Consider the following 19110-nt stretch of genomic DNA (forward strand, 5'->3'; position numbering starts at 1 on the left):
TTCAGTGAGATATTATTGTGTCTGCAGATTCTCGAGATGACAGTAGATTTGTCTCTTTGTAACCCTCCATCTATCAATCCGCCTACTTACGAGAAAAGCCAATATTTTTTAAATCATAAAAGTTCAATAGATTGTGACAATTTTCTGCAAAGTCAAGGAATTGAAAGAGATAAAGGAACGGCAGCGAACGATTGAGATGCAAACAACAAACTCAAATAGACTGTTTACTCGTAATATATTTGAAAGAGACGATCTCTTTAAATCTCTATTGAATAAGGTATAGAAATCGGTAGGAAATGATTTGAAAAGGGATTAGTGAATGGAGTTGAGGGAGTAATGTAATTTCCAGTGCAGGATTATGGGAATGAATGCAGGTTGTTAAGACAAAATTAGGCTGCGAGGGAGTTGATGATGTATTTAAGTCAGGATTTATCGCGCCGAGTTATGAATGCTGACAAATGAAGGAACTCCTAAATATATAATTTTATTGTATGAGTGTGCTGAAGTAGACATATTCGTCGATAATTTATACGGATTCAGGGTTCTGCTGTTGCTAAAAAAATATATTTTGCCCTAGTTAAATTATTTATTATTTGTATCTCTATTTGTACTTCTTGTGTCTATGTGTGTCTCTTTTGTCTCTTGGCTCTTTTTTGTTTTATTTGTCATTTGAGTGAACTTTTATAAACACATTTTTTTTATTTGATTTGTTTTTGTTTTGAATCTTTATTTAGATGTATACAAATTAATGAATCCTATGTTTAAGTAGTTTTTGTGATTGTATGTGTCTATTTGTATATTAACTGAACAGGGTTTTTAAAAATGTTCTGTTGCAAACATCGTTTTCCACGTAGAATAAATAAATGATTATTTACAATTGTAAAAAAAGCATAATTTGACATTATATTGAGTGCTCTCGATTATTTCATTTTGGCTTGGTGTAGGAATTTTGATGTGTCGATTTTGTTTTTTTTTTTTTTTTTCCATTATTTCTGGCTTTCACCCTTCAAGGGTGTTCTTGGCCATCATTTAAAATTATTGAGAAAGGTGTATTGAAAGGTGAATTTAAATATTAATTTTATTTAAATAGGCAAATTTCAAAATTTTAATGAAAATTGGAGTCGAGTTCAGACTTAAAAGAGATGAAATGTTGAATGGAGGGGAGGCAATTTTAGTTAAGGCTTGATAGAAGAGAGGATATTTGTTTAGAGAGGGACAACCAAAAAATATGTGATCTAAAGTTCCCACTTCTAGACCACAGAATGTACAATCTAGGGAGTCAACGACGTGAATTTTAAAAAGATGGGAAGGAACGTAACAATGACCGATCCTCATTCGAATGAGTGAAGAAATTTCTTTTTTGGAAAAATGAGGGAATTGCTGAAACCACGGTTTTGATGGTATAGTCCTTTGTATTGAGGCATAGCAGGCTCCCTTGGATTGACTAGCAATGTGCCAATACTCTGACCAAACATTGCGGGATCTTTCTTTGATGATGGAAAAAATGTCAGATAAGGGAATGTGGTTTACGAGGGTAACAACAGGGTTGGACGCTCCTTGTTTTGCCAAGGCATCCGCAATATCATTACCCATGATACCAACATGTCCAGGAATCCAAATCAGAGTTACAGATTTACCAGAGCTTTGAATGGATGCTATCATCACTCGAATAAGGCATACAAAATGATCATCAGGATGAAGAAGAGGACTGGATTTAAGTTTTTGGAGGGAACTGAGAGAGTCAGAGAGAACGAGGGAATGTTCAAAATTATTTTTGATTATATATTTGAGAGATTCTATTATTGCAATGCACTCAGCTGAAAATATTGAAAATTGATTTGAAATTGAATGAAATATTCTATCATTAGAATTATTGTGGTAAACGTTAATACCTATACCACAGTTAGGAGAGTCGGGAGATTTGGATCCATCAGTAAATAAAAGAGAAAAGTTGGGCCATTTAGATAAAATAATGTCATTGAACATATTATTGACAGTTCGGGCCGGGAGATTGGAATGACTTTTAAAGATTCCGATCCCTTCTAATATTGTTGGGGATAGGGTGACGTGACTATATTTTAGTTTGTATAAGGGAAGTAGATCATTTTGGATGATGTGGAGCTCTGAGAGAGACTTAAAATTTTTACAGATGTCAGGAATAGGTTTAGTTGAAGCTCTGATTGTAGATGAATGGTTTGAGTCAATGAACAACGAGACGCTGGGGATAACCTGATGACATTTAGAATTTAAACATTTAAGAACAAATTTGTCAGCAAATAGTTGACGCCTTAAATAAAGAGGAGGATCAGAACATTCTACTTGAAGGGAATTGATGGGTGACGATTGCATCGCTCCAGTTATTATTCGCAAAGATTTAGATTGAATTTTGTCTAATTTATTAAGTACATTTTTTGAGGCAGTACTAAAAAGTGGGCAGGCATAGTCGAGATGGCTTCGAATAAGTGCATTGTAAAGCAACTTAATGCAAGTAGGGTGAGCTCCCCACCAAACGCCAGATAATGATCTGATGATATTTAAATTTTTTTCGCATTTAGTAACTAAATTATTAATATGGGAAGACCATTTAAGTTTCCTATCAAATGTTACTCCCAAAAATTTTACTTCAGAAGCGTTGGAGATTGGAGAATTTTTAAATAAAATTTGAACGGGGGGGTTTTTATGGCGGTTTGAGAAGGTGACACACTGAGTCTTTTGGATTGAAAGTTCAAGACCATGTAACGTGAGCCATGTGCAAAGGGCATTCATGGCTTCGTTAAGATATTTGACGGCAAGAGGGATGATTTTGGATGATACGAAGAAAGCTATGTCATCTGCGAACTCGATAATTTTTATTTGTGGGGGAATAGTGACATGCATATCATATGTGTATATATTATACAGTAAGGGGGACAATACATCGCCTTGTGGTAAACCCTTCCAAATAGACCTACTTTGAGGAGAAATATCTGGAAGTTCAATGAAAATTTTTCTATCTAGAAATAGATTAATAATAGATTGGACAAACATGGGGGGAAGGCCAAGGCCTAGAAGTTTTTTTTTCAGGATTGGGATGGAAACATTGTCAAAGGCGCCTTCTATATCTATAAAGACGGCAAGACAAACTTCCTGTTTAGAAATTGATAAATTAATATCAGTGCTGATGATGGCAAGGTTATCCTGAGTGGATTTTTTTTTCCTAAATCCAAATTGAGATGGAGAGAGAAGCTGTTTACTCTCGACAAAAAATTCTAATCGGTTTTTAATTAATTTTTCATAAAGTTTACTGAGGGTGGATGAAAGAGCGATTGGCCTGTAGTTGGATCCAAAATTTGGAGATTTGTTTGTTTTTAAAATAGGGATGATTATTTGAGAACTCCAGTCATCAGGCATTATACCAGTCTGGAAGATTTTATTTAAGATGCTTAAGAAGTGGTTTAGAACATTATCATTACTATTTTTGATTATGCTGTAAGGTATACCATCTCTGCCTGGAGATGAGTCCTTGACTGTTGATAAACAATTTTTTAGCTCAATTAAGGTGAATGGAGAGTCTAGCCAATGATTAGACATGGGAGTATTATAGATGGGCGTTATTTCATCTAAGTTAGGAACAGAAGGGGGGGCAATTTTGTCCAAGAATTCATCTATCCATTTAGAATGGGACGCTCGAGGAGATGGTGAACTGAAGGAGGATCGAAATCTTCGGATCATAGACCAAACTTCCGAAATTGGAGTGTTCGGAGATACTGAACTGCAAAAGTTGTACCATCCGGATCTTTTTTTTGACCTCAATACCCTTTTGGCATTGGATTCAGCGTTTTTGTATATAAGATAGTTCTCCATAGTCATATTGTAACGATAGGAAAGAGATTTAGCTTTCCGAATTCTTACTACTTTGGAACATTCCTCATCCCACCAGGGAGTTGGAGGGAGTTTTTTGAGAGATTTAGTTTTAGGGGGAGGATTTGATTTATTTATTGCAGTTATGAGCATTGATTTGAAGTTATTATAATCATCTTTGACGGAAAATATATCGGTGGCGGGTGAATTTAGTAGGAACTTGTCCATATGAGAGTTAAATTCATCCCATTTGGTGTGTTTCGTTTTAATCTTTGTCGAAATATGAGACTTGTCCGATTGGAAAGAAGTTTGATAAGTAATGATGATCGGGAAATGATCACTGGAGCAAGGGTCGGGGGACACCACCCACGAGGAGAGAGAAGCCAGACTAGTAGAACATATCGAGAGATCCACTGCACTGGGGTTTGTGCTGGGGCGTGAGATCCTAGTAGGAGATCCGTCATTCAAAAGGAAAAGGTTGGATTGATCTAGGAAATCCATCACACTTCGACCATCTCGGTCGGAGAAAGCAGAACCCCAGACGGGGGAATGGGCATTAAAATCGCCTAATATAAAGAAAGGAGGGCTTAGTTGACTTACAATTTGCAACCAAGTTTGTTTATTGAAGTGGGCTGTTGGGGGAAGATAGACTGAAATAAAGGATGTGTCCTTTATTTTAGCTGCAACCATTTGGAAGTCAGCATTGGGGGGTTTGATATTATTTATTGGGGAAAATGATATGGATTTTTTAATAAAAAGGGCAGCACCGCCGCCCGAACCTTCCGGGCGATCGTCGCGGAGACAGGAATACCCTCCCACATTAAAGTGGGTGGATGGAGTAAACCAAGTCTCCGAGATAGCAGCCAAAGAAATAAAGTTGGAATTTAATAGGTTAAGGAGATCAGATTTGTTAGAAATAGCACTTCGGCTATTCCACTGAAGTATTCTGACATCCTGAAGAGCCATTTTGAATAAATGATTTTAATGTGGAAATAATAGTAGCAGCGTTGGACGGTAGATTAGTTTGAGAAGAAATAAGGTCAATTAGAAGAATAATAAGAGTTTGGATAAATGAAGAATTGTCTTGGGAGAGTTTTTCAGAAAGTTTAAGAGAGTTCATTGAGGACGGATTATAATTATTTGCACACCCATTTGTGGCATTTGAAAGAGGTGAACCATTGGGATTTAAGAGCAGTGAGTTGTGTTGTTGCTGATCGTATCCAGGAGCCGGTTTAGAGATAGCGTTTTTGTATGTGAATTTAGTTGAACGAGAAGAAGTTGTTGTAGTGGAGGGAAGAGGGTTGGATGAGGAGTTGCTGGATAAAGCCTCAGCAAATGATTTTTTGACAGGCGGGAATAATTTAGAAGCCTGCAGAAAAGACAAGTTCTGAGAGGCCATAGAAATTTTAATATTTTTTTGGCGAGATTGTTCTGGGCAAGATGTGTTGATAGCTGTATGTGAGCCTGAGCAGTTAAAACATTTGGATGAGGAGGAAGAAGGACATTGGTCAGCTGCGTGGTTTTCTCCACATTTAAAACATCTGGGTTGAGATCTGCATGCAGCTTTGGTATGACCAAAACGGCAGCAATTGAAACATTGAGTGGTGGGATATGTATACATTTCAACTGGTAATGAGTTGAAGAATAAATATATATGGGAGGGAAGAGATTGACCTTCAAAGGTGATAACAACAGATTGGGAGGGCTTCCAGGTAATTATACCCTCAGAGGAGTCCTTGTAATTTAGCCTCCTGGCTTTTATGGGATTGCCAATGTGTTGGGGGGTTGAAAGTGAAGACAGAATTTCTTCGATGGACAGATCGGTCGAGATACCTCTGACCAGGCCCATGCGAGTGACATTGAAAGTAGGGATATATGCCTTGAACTTTGAATTAGATGAAATGAAGATATTTTTGATGAAACTGTTGGCAGCTGGCCCTGAGAGGAATTCGACGGAGATTCGGAAGCGACCCTCGGCTTTTACACCTCCAGGTTTGATTGAAAGATTCTTGCTATTTGATAGGAATTTGCCAAATTCAAGAGGGTGGATGGTTTTTCCTTGCTCAGTTTTTTGGGCGTATGCTATGAATGGGCCACGGGAATGAGGAGAATAAAAGTTTGTTGGAGGAAGTTGAGAAAGTGCTGGTGGGGACAGTGAAGTCGAAGGCGAGTCAAGTTTTATTGGGGAAGAAGGAGTAAATTTCCTTTTTTTGGTAGAAGTCAAGATGACAGAATCACTGTCAGAAATTTCTACATTTTCCCCGTCTGGGGGGTCTGGAGAGGGATCTGGGGGCTTTGTAGGGGGTCCAGGAGGGAAATCTTCCTCCATTATTCACAACAGTAAACAACTACAATAATAGTATGAAAAATGACAGAAGTAAAAAAGTTTATAAATATCTGGAAATCAGCAGCGAAAAGTGACTCCTGGAAGATCAGGAGGGAGAAGAAACCTCAAGGCACAACACACTACACTTTTTTTTTGCCAGAAAACAAAAAAGAATGGTAAAAAATTTAATTTTAGATAGAGCAAAACAAAACAACTGATGACAGTCAAATGTTATTGTTGCAATCTCGATTTTATTTGATATTGAATAATATATCTTTTTTATTTTTTTCGAGACTTCAAGCTATTTAATAATTGTTGTTAAATATGTTTAAAAAAATTATTAATGACGGTAAGTATCATGGGCAAACTGAAAACATAGCACAAAAATTTTGATAATGTTTTAAATATTATTATTATTATTGGAGATAAATTTTCTAAATATGTATATAATTTTACTACATACTTATGTTTAGTTATGGTTTACTATGAATATATGATAAAATTATTCAGGTAAAGTTAATCTACTATCTGAAATTTGACATTATAACCTCTAAAACGCAGATCGGGATATATAAAATTTACATAATACATAGTCATGGCAAAGAAAATTTGGATATAATAAACCTTTGTGCTTATCTTCTCACTCTATACTGCGCAGTGTTGGATGAAATGAGCTCGCTCTCTGCCATTTAACCCAAATATTATAATTCTTTGCTATAATTGTGTTTTATTGTTCGGTTTACATTTGTAACTATCCAGGAGTTCTTCCACAGGTTGCCTGACGGAACCAACCAGACCAGCGCTGGTCCACGAGCATTGCAGTAGAGGCTCGTTGGAGGATGTCCTGATGATGGACGAAATCAAACTGGACTGGAGCTTCAGGCTAAGCCTCCTCACCGACCTAGTTAGAGTAAGACTCAAATTTTATGTAAAACATATCCATGTATTTAACTACTGCAAGGTTAGGCAAATGCGAGCTAGAATTTCTTTGTCATTGTACTTGTCTATCGACTGTGTTTCGTTAAAGATATATCAGAAAAGTTATTCTTTCTGCCGAAATTCTCCAATTGTCGTCCGCAAATTATTCTGGTTGCTTATGTTTGACTTTAATTTTTTTTATTCGTTTAAGAAAGAGTTATTATTGTTTTACATTATTCTATGGTGATTGGAACCTCTAATACAAAAAAAACAATGTGAGATCTAATTGTGTTGCTTCTATTAGTTGTGTTGTGTTTTTGGTTCTTGTATATGTTATTCTTTATTTTCCAGTATGTTTTTGTATGAAATCTCTCCTATTGAATTAATCCGGTTATTATTTGTTTTTTAAAGTAGATTCTTTATTTTTGCGCCTCTACAACATAGGTACATGCAGAATTTCTCTCAAGCTACCGTAGTACAAGTGCTATGTTTTATTAATACCGTATCCAATTTTATATCATATAATTAATTTATATGGCAAGAAAAGTTTTTCATTCACCGCTCTGTTCAGTTGAATTAAACAAATATAATTATTTAATTAATGACCGCAATTAACTTTGTGGCGCCATTTTAAATTAATGAAAACAAATAACTTGTATAGGCAACTATATAATCAGCATTGTAATATTTTTGTCAAAAGTACTTATTTGTCTAATCTTATGTGTGTTAATGTTCATTAAACGTTTATCCTGACCAAGAAACCGTCGGTTCCGAAACACGCCAATTATTTTTATTAAATAGTGATGTATACAATTTTATTTGTTCATCAAAAACATTATTACAATTTGTTTGTTTGGAGTAGTAATTTTTGTTGTTTTATTTAATAACATGCCTTCAGCCTATCTAGGTTTCTGTGGCCTGTGTATCTTGAGTACCATGGAAGGAGAACATTAGTTAAGCCAATACAATGTTTTATGCATCTGGTTATTGGAACTATATTTTGATACTCCTGTTTATATTTCAGGGTATGAGATATCTCCACTCCTCTCCATTAAAGGTGCACGGACACCTCACTTCCAGAAACTGCGTTATAGATGCCAGATGGGTGCTGAAAATTACAGATTATGGGTTGCCTATATTTTATGAAAACCAAGGTATTCCGGCTCCAGCAAAAAGTTCTAGAGGTTTGTACCTACTTCTTCATTTAAATTACTTTTAACTTGAGAAATTTCATGTTGTCGATAATGTATAACTTGTAGGACAATACCAAACTGAATGGTTTCCTTTAATAGTAACACTGATCATTGTTTCAGACCTACTGTGGACTGCGCCGGAGCTCTTGCGACACTGCGGGCTACGCAGGCGAGGTACGCCGCCAGGAGACGTCTATTCATTTGGCATCATCATGCAGGAAGTCGTCGTCAGAGGGGAACCATTTTGTATGCTGGCTCTTTCAGCTGACGGTGATTATTTTGACTATTCTTCATTTTGGAGATGTACCCCTATTCTTGAAATTGTTCTTCTCCCACGTTGAAAATGTAGTTTAATCTCATAAAATGTTCTGTAGAAACCATGTTATTATTTTGTCCGATTTTCTGATGCAGAAATCATCGAGAAGGTGAAGAAGCCCCCGCCTCTGATCCGGCCTTCTGTGTCAAAGGGCGCCGCTCCGCCCGAGGCCATCCACATCATGCGCCAGTGCTGGACCGAGCAGCCCGAGATGCGTCCCGACTTCAATCAGGTGCACGATCTCTTCAGGAAACTCAACCATGGACGGTGAGAAACATGCATAAAATGCCCGAAGTTGCTAAATAAGATTAGATTTAATGTAACTGCTCGCTCCACGCGCTCTTCTGTCCCATTGAAAGTGCATCAAGGCAATATAAACAGTACACAACATTCTTACTTGAACAGACTATGCAATGGTTACAATAACATAAAAATAAAAGTGGACATATTCGTCCGTCGTCATTTCGAACGTCACCGTTCTAGTATTTTTTGACTTTTTCATTTGATTAACGTCGATGATGTTCGTTAGAGCTCTCACTGGAACTAGTTTAGATGCCAGTCAATAGTCACCGGGTACCTTAAAGATGTAATGTTTTGTATAAATGAACACTCCTCTTGCAGGAAGGTGAACTTCGTGGACACGATGTTCCAGATGCTGGAGAAGTACAGCAACAACCTGGAGGAGTTGATCCGCGAGAGGACAGAACAGCTGGACATGGAAAAGAAGAAGACGGAACAACTGCTCAACAGGATGCTGCCGAGGTAAGAACAGTTATTACAGCTATCAGACGAAAAAAATAAAACCTAAATAAAAACTTTGTTTATTTACTTTATACATAGTTTCGTCATCTCTTGGGACGGCTAGTAGCCAATTTAAAAGATTTTCTATTTTTTGGTTTGACTGAGGATTGAACCTTCCTCCCCAGGGACTGGCGTCAATCGCGTTAACAACTGCGTTAAATCCCAATAGGGTAGGACCGACATTTATTTCGTATATTAATTGCTGTAATGTAATGCTATTTCAGAGAAATGCTTACATGTCCGCGTGGAACTGCGTGATTGCCACCAAAAGTTGATATAATGCATTGTCATCAAAAACAAGTCAATCCGCCGAGTTTCAGCTCGTTCTAAGAATGCATTCATTCATTCATTCACAATAACAAAAATGAAATTAAAAAGATTTATTTAAAAACAGTAATAATAAAGATTAAGAAAATATATAGAATACCAAAAAAAAAAAAAAAACAAAAACCCGCTTTCTTTTTTTGGGATTTCAACCAGATAAAGGCGTTTTCTAAATAGGACAATTTAAACCTGTGCTTCCCAAATACCCTATTCTCAAAATTTACAATTTTTATTTTATTGCCGCATGCTTTCAGTTTTCTAACAATTTATCCTTTTATTATTATCGAAGATAATATTAATTTTTTAAACGAAAATTTGAAATAGAAAAATCCGAAAACGATACGGTCGCATCTGGGACTTGAACTCAGGACTTCGCATTGCTGGGGCGCTGCTCTACTAACTGCGTTAATGGGACCCTCTTTCCTTAGGTCATATTTAGCAGTATCATACTTCGAATAAGAACTACCATCATTATTTTGATTTATTCTCGCCGCACATTTTTATTGGCTGCTATCTTTTGTGTATTTATTCATATATCGCCCCAGTAGACTGTTACATTAAGTATATATTATATATATATATAAGTATATATTATATATATAAGTATATATTATATATATAAGTATATATATACTTAAGCTGAAAATGTTGCTTGTGTTGTGATGGAGGACTTAGCCAGCCGAGGAATTGAACACACTACGCCTGGGTGGGACCCAAACGCGATGTCAACTCGGCCACCGACCGGTCATTGATTTATGAAATAAATAAAGTTAGAAAACGTTGAAGTTAGGCTCATTTTAAATAATATACACAAACAACCTCCTTAAAATGAGAAACAATATTAAATAACTAGATTAAATTATGTAAATTATAAAGAAATAAGAGTATTTAAAAAAATAAGAATACGTAAATATAAAAAAAAAATGATTCAACTCCAACTAAATGAAATCTAGATAGAGTCTTTGATAAATATATCCTATTTTAATTTTAATGTGCCACATACATGTATTGACTTTTCTGCAAGTCTAGGGTAAATATATATTTTTTTTATTTTTGGAATAACTTAATCGGTAACAAATTTTAATATTTTTATTCTTTTTTACTTTTTAAAAGTTGAGTTAAATAAAAAGTAAAAAAATGTTTTGTTCTGCGTTATATTTTCAAAAATTCATTGCAATATTTAAGTAAATTCAGTCTGCTATTTTTATAACGGGTAATCTGACATGAAAAAATATTGAACAACGGAAATGGCGAAGTCAGCAAACGAGATCAAAAATGTAAAACACTTGGCATAATTCCAGAATAATTAAAAATCCGAAAGCGTTATCGTATTCGGTTTCTGTAAATCTAACCAATTTGCACTTTCTTATATTACTTTTATTTGAGTAATCCAGGGGGAAGGAAAAAAGGAGATAATATTTCTAAAGTCGAGAATTATAAATCCTGTTTCCCTTTCAGAAAAATTGTTTTCGAATTTTTGATCCATGACAGTTCTGAACAATTACGCTTGATTTCTTTCCTTGTGCCTCGCAAACCAACATCTACTACAATAAAGCGATAACTCCAATAACAAGAAATTAAAATTTATTGTATACTCCCGTTCGTTGATTAATGAGTGTATTATTTATATTTTTATTTGGATTTAAATTTACACTACACACTGTAGGACGTAGGCATTTTCTACTGGTCAAAATGGTAAATAAAATATATTGCTCTATTGATATAATACTTTTCAATTGCGGAAGAATTCACATCACATAGTCATCAATGGCTCACTCTTGCACCAGTTAAAATCGTTGGCTATTCTGAGTGTGCCAATGTATCTGCTATTTTGAATTTGAGAAGAATTACCTACATTTATTTTTGTGCCGGGCAGCTATGATAACAGAGAGCCACGTGTTTCCATTACAGTCAAAAGTTTTTAGCCCTATCTCTCAAGGAATTGAACGGGATGGACCAAACTTATTTAGTTCTAATATTTTCTTCAATTTCGCCGGTAAGCCCAAATGCTTCGTGCCAATTTGCATTATAAATGTTATTATGCAAACCAAGAATAAAGGTCTTACCGTGTGGGGTTTTCAACACTTTGAAGATCAAACGAATCTTCTACAGAGGCTTTTTCTTTGAACGATGTTTCTGCTTCAGTACTGATTTTGTAGCTACCCTTACAGGAAAAATATTTTCTACTGTTTGACAGTTTTCGAAGTAAAATACTTTATAATCTCAAATCCCTAAGATCCCAAAACAATTTATTTTTTTAAATATCCCTTTGCCAGAAAAAAAATACAATATCATTATTATTATTACTAAGGGCGTTAGGAAATCTTGGTCTGGGGTACCTTAAAGTGTATGAAATCTTGGTCTCCTTAGACTTTTTATTTATCCTTTTTGTTATTTTTTTAATCAAAATCAAAAAATAACAACAAAAAATTAATTCACTCAGCCCAGTAACCGCCAAACCCCCTCCCCGACATTAACTGTCCATCTGACTTTTTAAATATTTTAGTTATACAAAAACAAAGTAACCGGAAACAAAAATGGCATTGACTTAGATGTTTTATTTTAAACAACATTAGGAATTATTTCTTAAAGTAAGTTAGATACGACTCGATTATACTCGAGCGATTTTTGTCACATTACGGAAAGTTTGTAAAAAAGGTTTTAGTGATCGCTTGTCATAATGTACCAAATATATAGAACCTAAAAACATGGGATAAACGGTTAAATCAATGTGGATTCATTGGCTTTAAACCGCGGTAAACAATTCATGTTTCAATGTTAATATTTTGACGAATGATGATAAATTAAATATATATATATATATATATATATATATATATATATATATATATATATATATATATATATATATATATATATATATATATATATGTGTGTGTAACGTAACGTATGTGAGCAAATTTGTTAAAACCACCAGATATATATATATGCAACCATTTGCTTGAGTGAGGTGCCAACCGGATCTCACATCTCCCTTCCAAATTACCCACAGCTCGGGAAGGTTAATGTTATGAAGGTTTTTACATCGCTCGTCGCTTTATAGGATGCCTTTCAACAAAATGAAGAATAAAAGACCTTTTACTATTAGAGTCTAAGTCCCAATATATTTCAAAGGGTTCCTGACAACTACTGACAATCCTCCTTGCTAAATTTGTACTGGCGTTTATTGTATCAGTATAGAATTTCTCGGACACGCTTGGCTTGCAAATTTGAACATTTTTCGAAGAAATTTTTCAGAAAAACGTGTTGTTTTCTATTTGACAAAAAATATATTCTTGCATTATCATCAGGGTATCAGGATAAAATAGGTCTATGAAAACATTTATTTATAGAAAAAAAAATGAATATCGCACAACTGCTACCAACCGTCTGGAGCCAGTGATACAATTGGGATACGTTGGTATTGGGAGTGAAAGGAAATGGGGAAGAGGAAAGTGGAGGGAGTACATGGCAGTTCATATCTGGTTACCAAAAACTGCTAAAAACATTTCAAGCAATTCTGAATAGAATAGAGGTCTTACAACAGGACGCCACTTCCACTCTGGAACGTGCCGTGAGTAAAATATATATTATTTTAATTTCATAAATTGTGAAATAACAAAAAAATATTAATGAATTTACTTGCGCACGCCGGGATTTGAACTCGCGACCGTCGTATTATTGCTAATCGAGAGCCGATAGGGTAAACAAAGGATTTAAACCCAATTATAATCAGATAAAATAAAATGTTCATGATAAATGGACGAAAACCAGGTAATCGGATATAAAAATAAAATAAAATCATTAAAAAAAATTGCGAGATAAGTCAGCATTTTTTAAATTTAATAATTAAACACAACTACTAATCTGTGACCTTGAAATTAATAGGGCCAATACCTTTCGTCATTATGCTTCGATCATTATTTCTTCAATGGCTTCAATATAGGAATGTGAACTCAGGATTCCATGATTCTCTATGGTTCTCAACCTGGATACACGGCAGAGCCAACGAGCCAAATGACCCCGCGCCAAAAACTCATCGTTTTTTAAGAGTGTAAATGAATAGTCAATTCTAATTATCAAAACGTTGTCCCGGTAAGACAGAGATTTTGGATTCGATTCCCAGTTGAGACCGTTATGTTTTTATTTTCTTTGTCTTGTTCTGTTTCATGTTTCGTATAGATTTGTAAGTAATATCTTCCTAAAAAAATATGTAATTACTTACTAAGTAACTACTACAAATTGAGCTAAAGAAAATGTAATGGACGGTAAAGTAACAATGAACATTTCCCTTATGGCACGGCTATTGGCTAATCTGTTCGCGCCGCGCAGGGCAGGGACTGTGAACCCCCAGTGAAGGGGCTGGGGGACGGTGTGGGACATAAAAGCTCGCGGCTGAAACTCTCCGACCCCTTTGCTCATTATTAGATTCTTTATGTGGCAGACATTAGACGTTAGACGTTAAGATGAACATCAAAAGGGGTTTGGTTTCACGGTAGAGAGGAATACTAGAAATCGAATGCGTTTGTCTATTTTATTAGTTTTTTTTAAATTTTTTGTTGTTTTTTGTGGTGTTTTTGTGACAACAGCACCAACTATCGGGTCCAAAACAATCCTATATTTCAAGCTGAAACCAACCATGCACATTCACAAAATTTCATTGAAATCGGTTGGGCTGTTTTGAAGATTAGCGTGTACGAACACAGTGACACGTGATTTGTATATATTAAGATTCCCAATCAGCTTCCAGAATGAAAAAGTCCCTCCAAAAAAAAAATATTTTACATAATTTTTATTCCATCGAAAAATGTAGTTAAATTATCAATAATGATGGCATCGTTTTCGATGTTTATTATTTAGGAAACATTCTTATTTAACTTTTTATGGTTAACCAAAAAATATACATAAAAATATATTTTTTTTATTGAAACTAGAATCTATGTACAACACAATTTTGGTATAATGGTATAAACCACCTCACAACGCTTAGCCTGTTCCGAGATTGTAGAAATTAAATAGAATTTTAATATCCTAGAATATAAAAAAAATTAAAAAGTGACTAAAATAGGCTGAAGTTTGCTGTCGTAGAAGTTCTTAGTATCTGTCAACAGTGTATTAATGCCTTTGATGACCATCTTTGTATGAATTTTGTGTTTGAGGTTTACATTTTTAAAATCAAGTGAATGTTTTCAGTTTATTTTTTAAATCAAATTGAAATTTTTGCAGCCAGTTATAAATACAATATACTTTAAAGACATTAAGGGTGGCCAGGGAAGATTAAATCTTGCTCGGCATTTACGTGTTTATAAATTTAATTGAAATTGTTTCTGATTTCAAATATTGAAATGCTCAGGGAATGAGGAATTGATTACTTTTCTTACATGTATTTAATTAAACTATTGGCTTGTCATTAAATACTTACTCTCAGATCAGAGGCACTTCACAAAAAGCATTTATTTGAAAATTTGCTTAAATGAAATAAAAGGTATTCAGCTTTTAATTATTATTGCGTTGCATTAAACTGTCAGTTTAGTCGGATAATCCTCAAAGTGTAAATTGATTGGTGTGTATTCAGAATTTATAATAGCATTGGTGATGTGATTCTGTACATATAAAGTTTTTGTAATGTCAATAATCGCTTGACGTTTGGTATTATGAGAGAGATTGAAATGCGAATAAATTTAGGTGATGAATTTATTCAATTTAAATATATACTGCATCCTAAAGGAAAGGAAACATTAAAAGATGGTAAAATTTAATTATTGATAGTGTTAAATTATCTATTTTACTACTCCGTGGTTAAAAACCCCTCTTTGGGATCTAGCACAGTGAAACGATAATTTTACAATATTTTATATTTCTATATTCTATTTCGAGCACAGTCGCATTGTTGTTATCCAGACCGATGTCGATAACGCAAAATGTCAATTCATAGAGAGCTATTAATTGACATTCCTAAATATCAGATGGCTACGTAAAAGTTAAAAATACTAATAAATAGACAATGTCGAATTGAGATATTAACTTTAATATACATACGTTGGCAGTTTGCATGTACTTTTTTACCCTAAAAATGGAGTTAATTAGTGCATGCGGTCATTAGTTAAGGCTAACGACTTTTGTTTTTTGATGCTGGAACGGAATCAATTGATTGCGTCTATATATATTAAAAAAATTAAAACAAACACAAAAATTCCCGGGTTCATGACAATATTTGAAAATCTCCTACTACCACCACAGTAAGCGGAAAATGTTGCTTGTGTCGTGATGGAGGAATTATCCAGCCAAAGAATTGAACACACTACGCCTGAGTGGGACCCAAACGCGATATCAACTCAGCCACTGACCGGTCAAAATATAATTTAACAAACGATTTTTTTCAGTTCTAAGAGCTTAGTTTGTTCACCCCCATTCATTAATAAGTCGGCTATTTTGCATGTTTGTTTGGTCTCCATTTTACAAAATCCACATAAACAAAATCGAAGAAATTCAAAACCAATTCCTAAAATATCTTTGTTACAAGTCATTTGTAAGATTTTATAATAATGCAGAGGCAGCTTCATTTATTAAAATTGGTTCACTGAGTGTACGGAGGCATCATAAGGATACACTATTCCTGTATAAATTAGTTAACAAAAATATTCAATGCCCAGAGGTGCTAAATAAAACTGTGCAGTGCGCGTTCAACACGCTCTTGTTCCTGTTCAAGGTTGATCAAAGCAAAACGAATTCTAAACAGAATTCTTGCCTGAACAGATTATGCAATAATTACAATAGCGTAATATCCAAGGTTGATATTTTCAGTTGCGAAATTACCAAAAACAAGAATTCCATAAAAGAATATTTCTCTGATGGTTTGTGAATAATGTTTATGTCTCTATTGTTTATATCTCTATTATGATTTGATTTATATCTACAACCTCTCTCCATGGCTATAAATGTATTGTTTTGTAAATTTTTCGTTTCATATAATCTTTTGTTTTGTATAATTTTTTTAATTCATATTTCTTTCTCACAAATTTAATTTACTTATTTCATATTACGCTGTCTCAGTAGAGGCAACGTCACAAGGAGGAAATCCATAATTGGTTTTATTTTAGCTTTATAATACTTATGTACAAACTGATTAAATGTAAACTGTCGATTTCCCGAACATTAATAAATAAATAAATAACAAACATCATTATTTAAACAACTGTGAATATTAACAACATATCCGACACCTAAATGTAGCGGCTTTTGTCAACCGGCTGTCAGAATCATATTCTGACCGTGCTCGCAAATATTACTGTGTAACGATAGTTGACGGATTTCGTCAATATTGTATCCACACAGAGCTTTATCGATCGTCCGTGCTAGACCTGCAGTACATTCTACTTTGGGGCAGGTGCAATGATATACTTTCATATGGAATTCAATTTATTTGGCGAACACACCTCAAACGTGTTCCATATACACTTCGATAACTGTTAATGTTTTCGAAACCAGTGTGATTAGAGATATTAACATTCGGTCGTACGCAGGGAGAAACTGTCATGACGCTCTCTTGTGTGAATTTTTAATTTTTTTTATTTGGAAATTTGGAAATTCATAGTTCATAACACGTACATTCACGTATCAAGTGATAGGGATATAAAAATAAAAAGTTTAAGTAACTATTTCGTTTTTAAGTTCGTTTATAATACAATACAAATTTATTAAACATGAATTAAATGCTTTGCTCATGAATTGTAATTGACTGTTATTAATCACCACCATAACACCATAACAGACCATAACACCATAACACGGGCATGTGCCTAGCATGGTGGTCGAAAAATCCTCAATGCATGTAACAAACAATTCAATGAATAAAGAAACTTAAAAAAAATATATTTGTAGGTAAAAATAATAATTAAATCATTATTTTAAATTTAATAAATTAGACAGCTTTGTCAGCAGTGTAGTAAGTATTTGTAGTGAGTATATGATGTGATCGGTTCCATGATAACTCAACACAATGACAATTCAACACACCATTAAAAAGTGATATAAAGTCATTAGAAACGATGAAAAAAAATTGTAAACCTAACCTAACCTAACCTAACCCACTTAATCCAGTTAATAAAGTTTTTGTTTCATCACTTTTCATGACTTTATATAACTTTTTAGAGATGAATTATCATTTTGATGATTTATCCGGTCACCACTGTGATCGCAGCTAGTATTTGCAGTATTATTGATGTTGGCTTCAATATTTGGTACCAAATCAACCAGATGTGAATAGAAAATGTTCTATAGTTGCATAGACAGTTCAATAGACAGACGTAACACGTCGTTTTGGTCAGGGCCTGACTTCTGCCAAGAAGAAAAATGCTGCAAAAAAACAATGTATGTCGGTTGAATATTTCTTATCCTTAATTGAAGTGTAGTGTGCTTGGTACGCCTTGTCAAAAAATTTAAACCAATGACGGAGAGCAATTCGGGACTATCTATCTTATTATTTAAGAGAAAATGTAAATTAGATCTGACATTATGGTATTCTAAGTCCGCCTATAGATAGAGATTTTAACATCTATTCTGATCGTTTGATTTTTAAGATTACGCAATATTCAGATTGTACTTCTTTACTCATAGATGAGTTTAACCTTAAGCAACAGAAAAAATTAACCTCCACCAACATAAAAAATATTTTTTCCTTTGTGGCGGTCTCACGCCAGCATCGCTTTATTGTACATCAATCTCGACTCACGCCGCGTTAAGCATCATCTTATTTCGTATTATCCTTTGTTATTTTTGAATTATGACTTGGTGATGACGTACATTATTCTGAGTGGAGTACATTTTGCGATGGTGTCTTAATTTATCAAAAAATATCTGCAAGTGGGTCCACAAAATCACCTGTTATTGCGGAAAGACTAATTGACATTACCAAATGAGAGTTGTTGAAACATCTTTTGCTGCACTCCATTTCCACCCACGTGATTCGCGGGAGAGTTTCTGTGCCGTCAAACAATTAAAGGGGCTGTTATAATCTATTTATATATATTTAAATCATTTAAACAACACAAAGTTGCTTTAAATTTAAGTATCATTTTATTGAATGAATTGAAATGCGGTTATAGTCATTTAACCTTTCCTTATCTGTGATGTGTATTTACTACACATTTCAATTTCAGTGCCGGCAACCCGGGCGTTTATTTATTATTAGTTATGTACATACATGATTTTTCTCCTTACCCTCCTCACTAGACAAAGTCTGTTCTGAGGCTGGTAACTAACAATTTCTAATTACATAAAAACAAATAAGTGGTAAAGAAAAAAAAAAAAAGAAATATCTATATTATAGTAAAAATAATAATAATAAAATAAGAGGAAAATCAGAATTTAAAAACAGAGTACAAAAAAGAAAA

The 19110-nt window shown here is 34.2% G+C and overlaps 1 protein-coding gene across 1 annotated transcript in view; it reads left to right on the forward strand.

Annotated features, from left to right (window-relative positions):
- Positions 1-19110, forward strand: part of LOC149411346 (retinal guanylyl cyclase 2) — a 290198-nt gene that overhangs the window by 224092 nt on the left and 46996 nt on the right. Inside the window, exons 11-15 of the mRNA XM_089647685.1 lie at positions 6940-7076; positions 8109-8268; positions 8398-8547; positions 8689-8860; positions 9215-9355. Coding sequence (XP_089503811.1) covers positions 6940-7076; positions 8109-8268; positions 8398-8547; positions 8689-8860; positions 9215-9355 — 760 coding nt within the window. The remainder of the gene's footprint in view (positions 1-6939; positions 7077-8108; positions 8269-8397; positions 8548-8688; positions 8861-9214; positions 9356-19110) is intronic.

This window comes from Hesperophylax consimilis, chromosome 26 (assembly GCF_061612785.1).
Source record: "Hesperophylax consimilis isolate HC1 chromosome 26, BYU_Hcon_1.0, whole genome shotgun sequence".
NCBI lineage: Eukaryota > Metazoa > Arthropoda > Insecta > Trichoptera > Limnephilidae > Hesperophylax > Hesperophylax consimilis.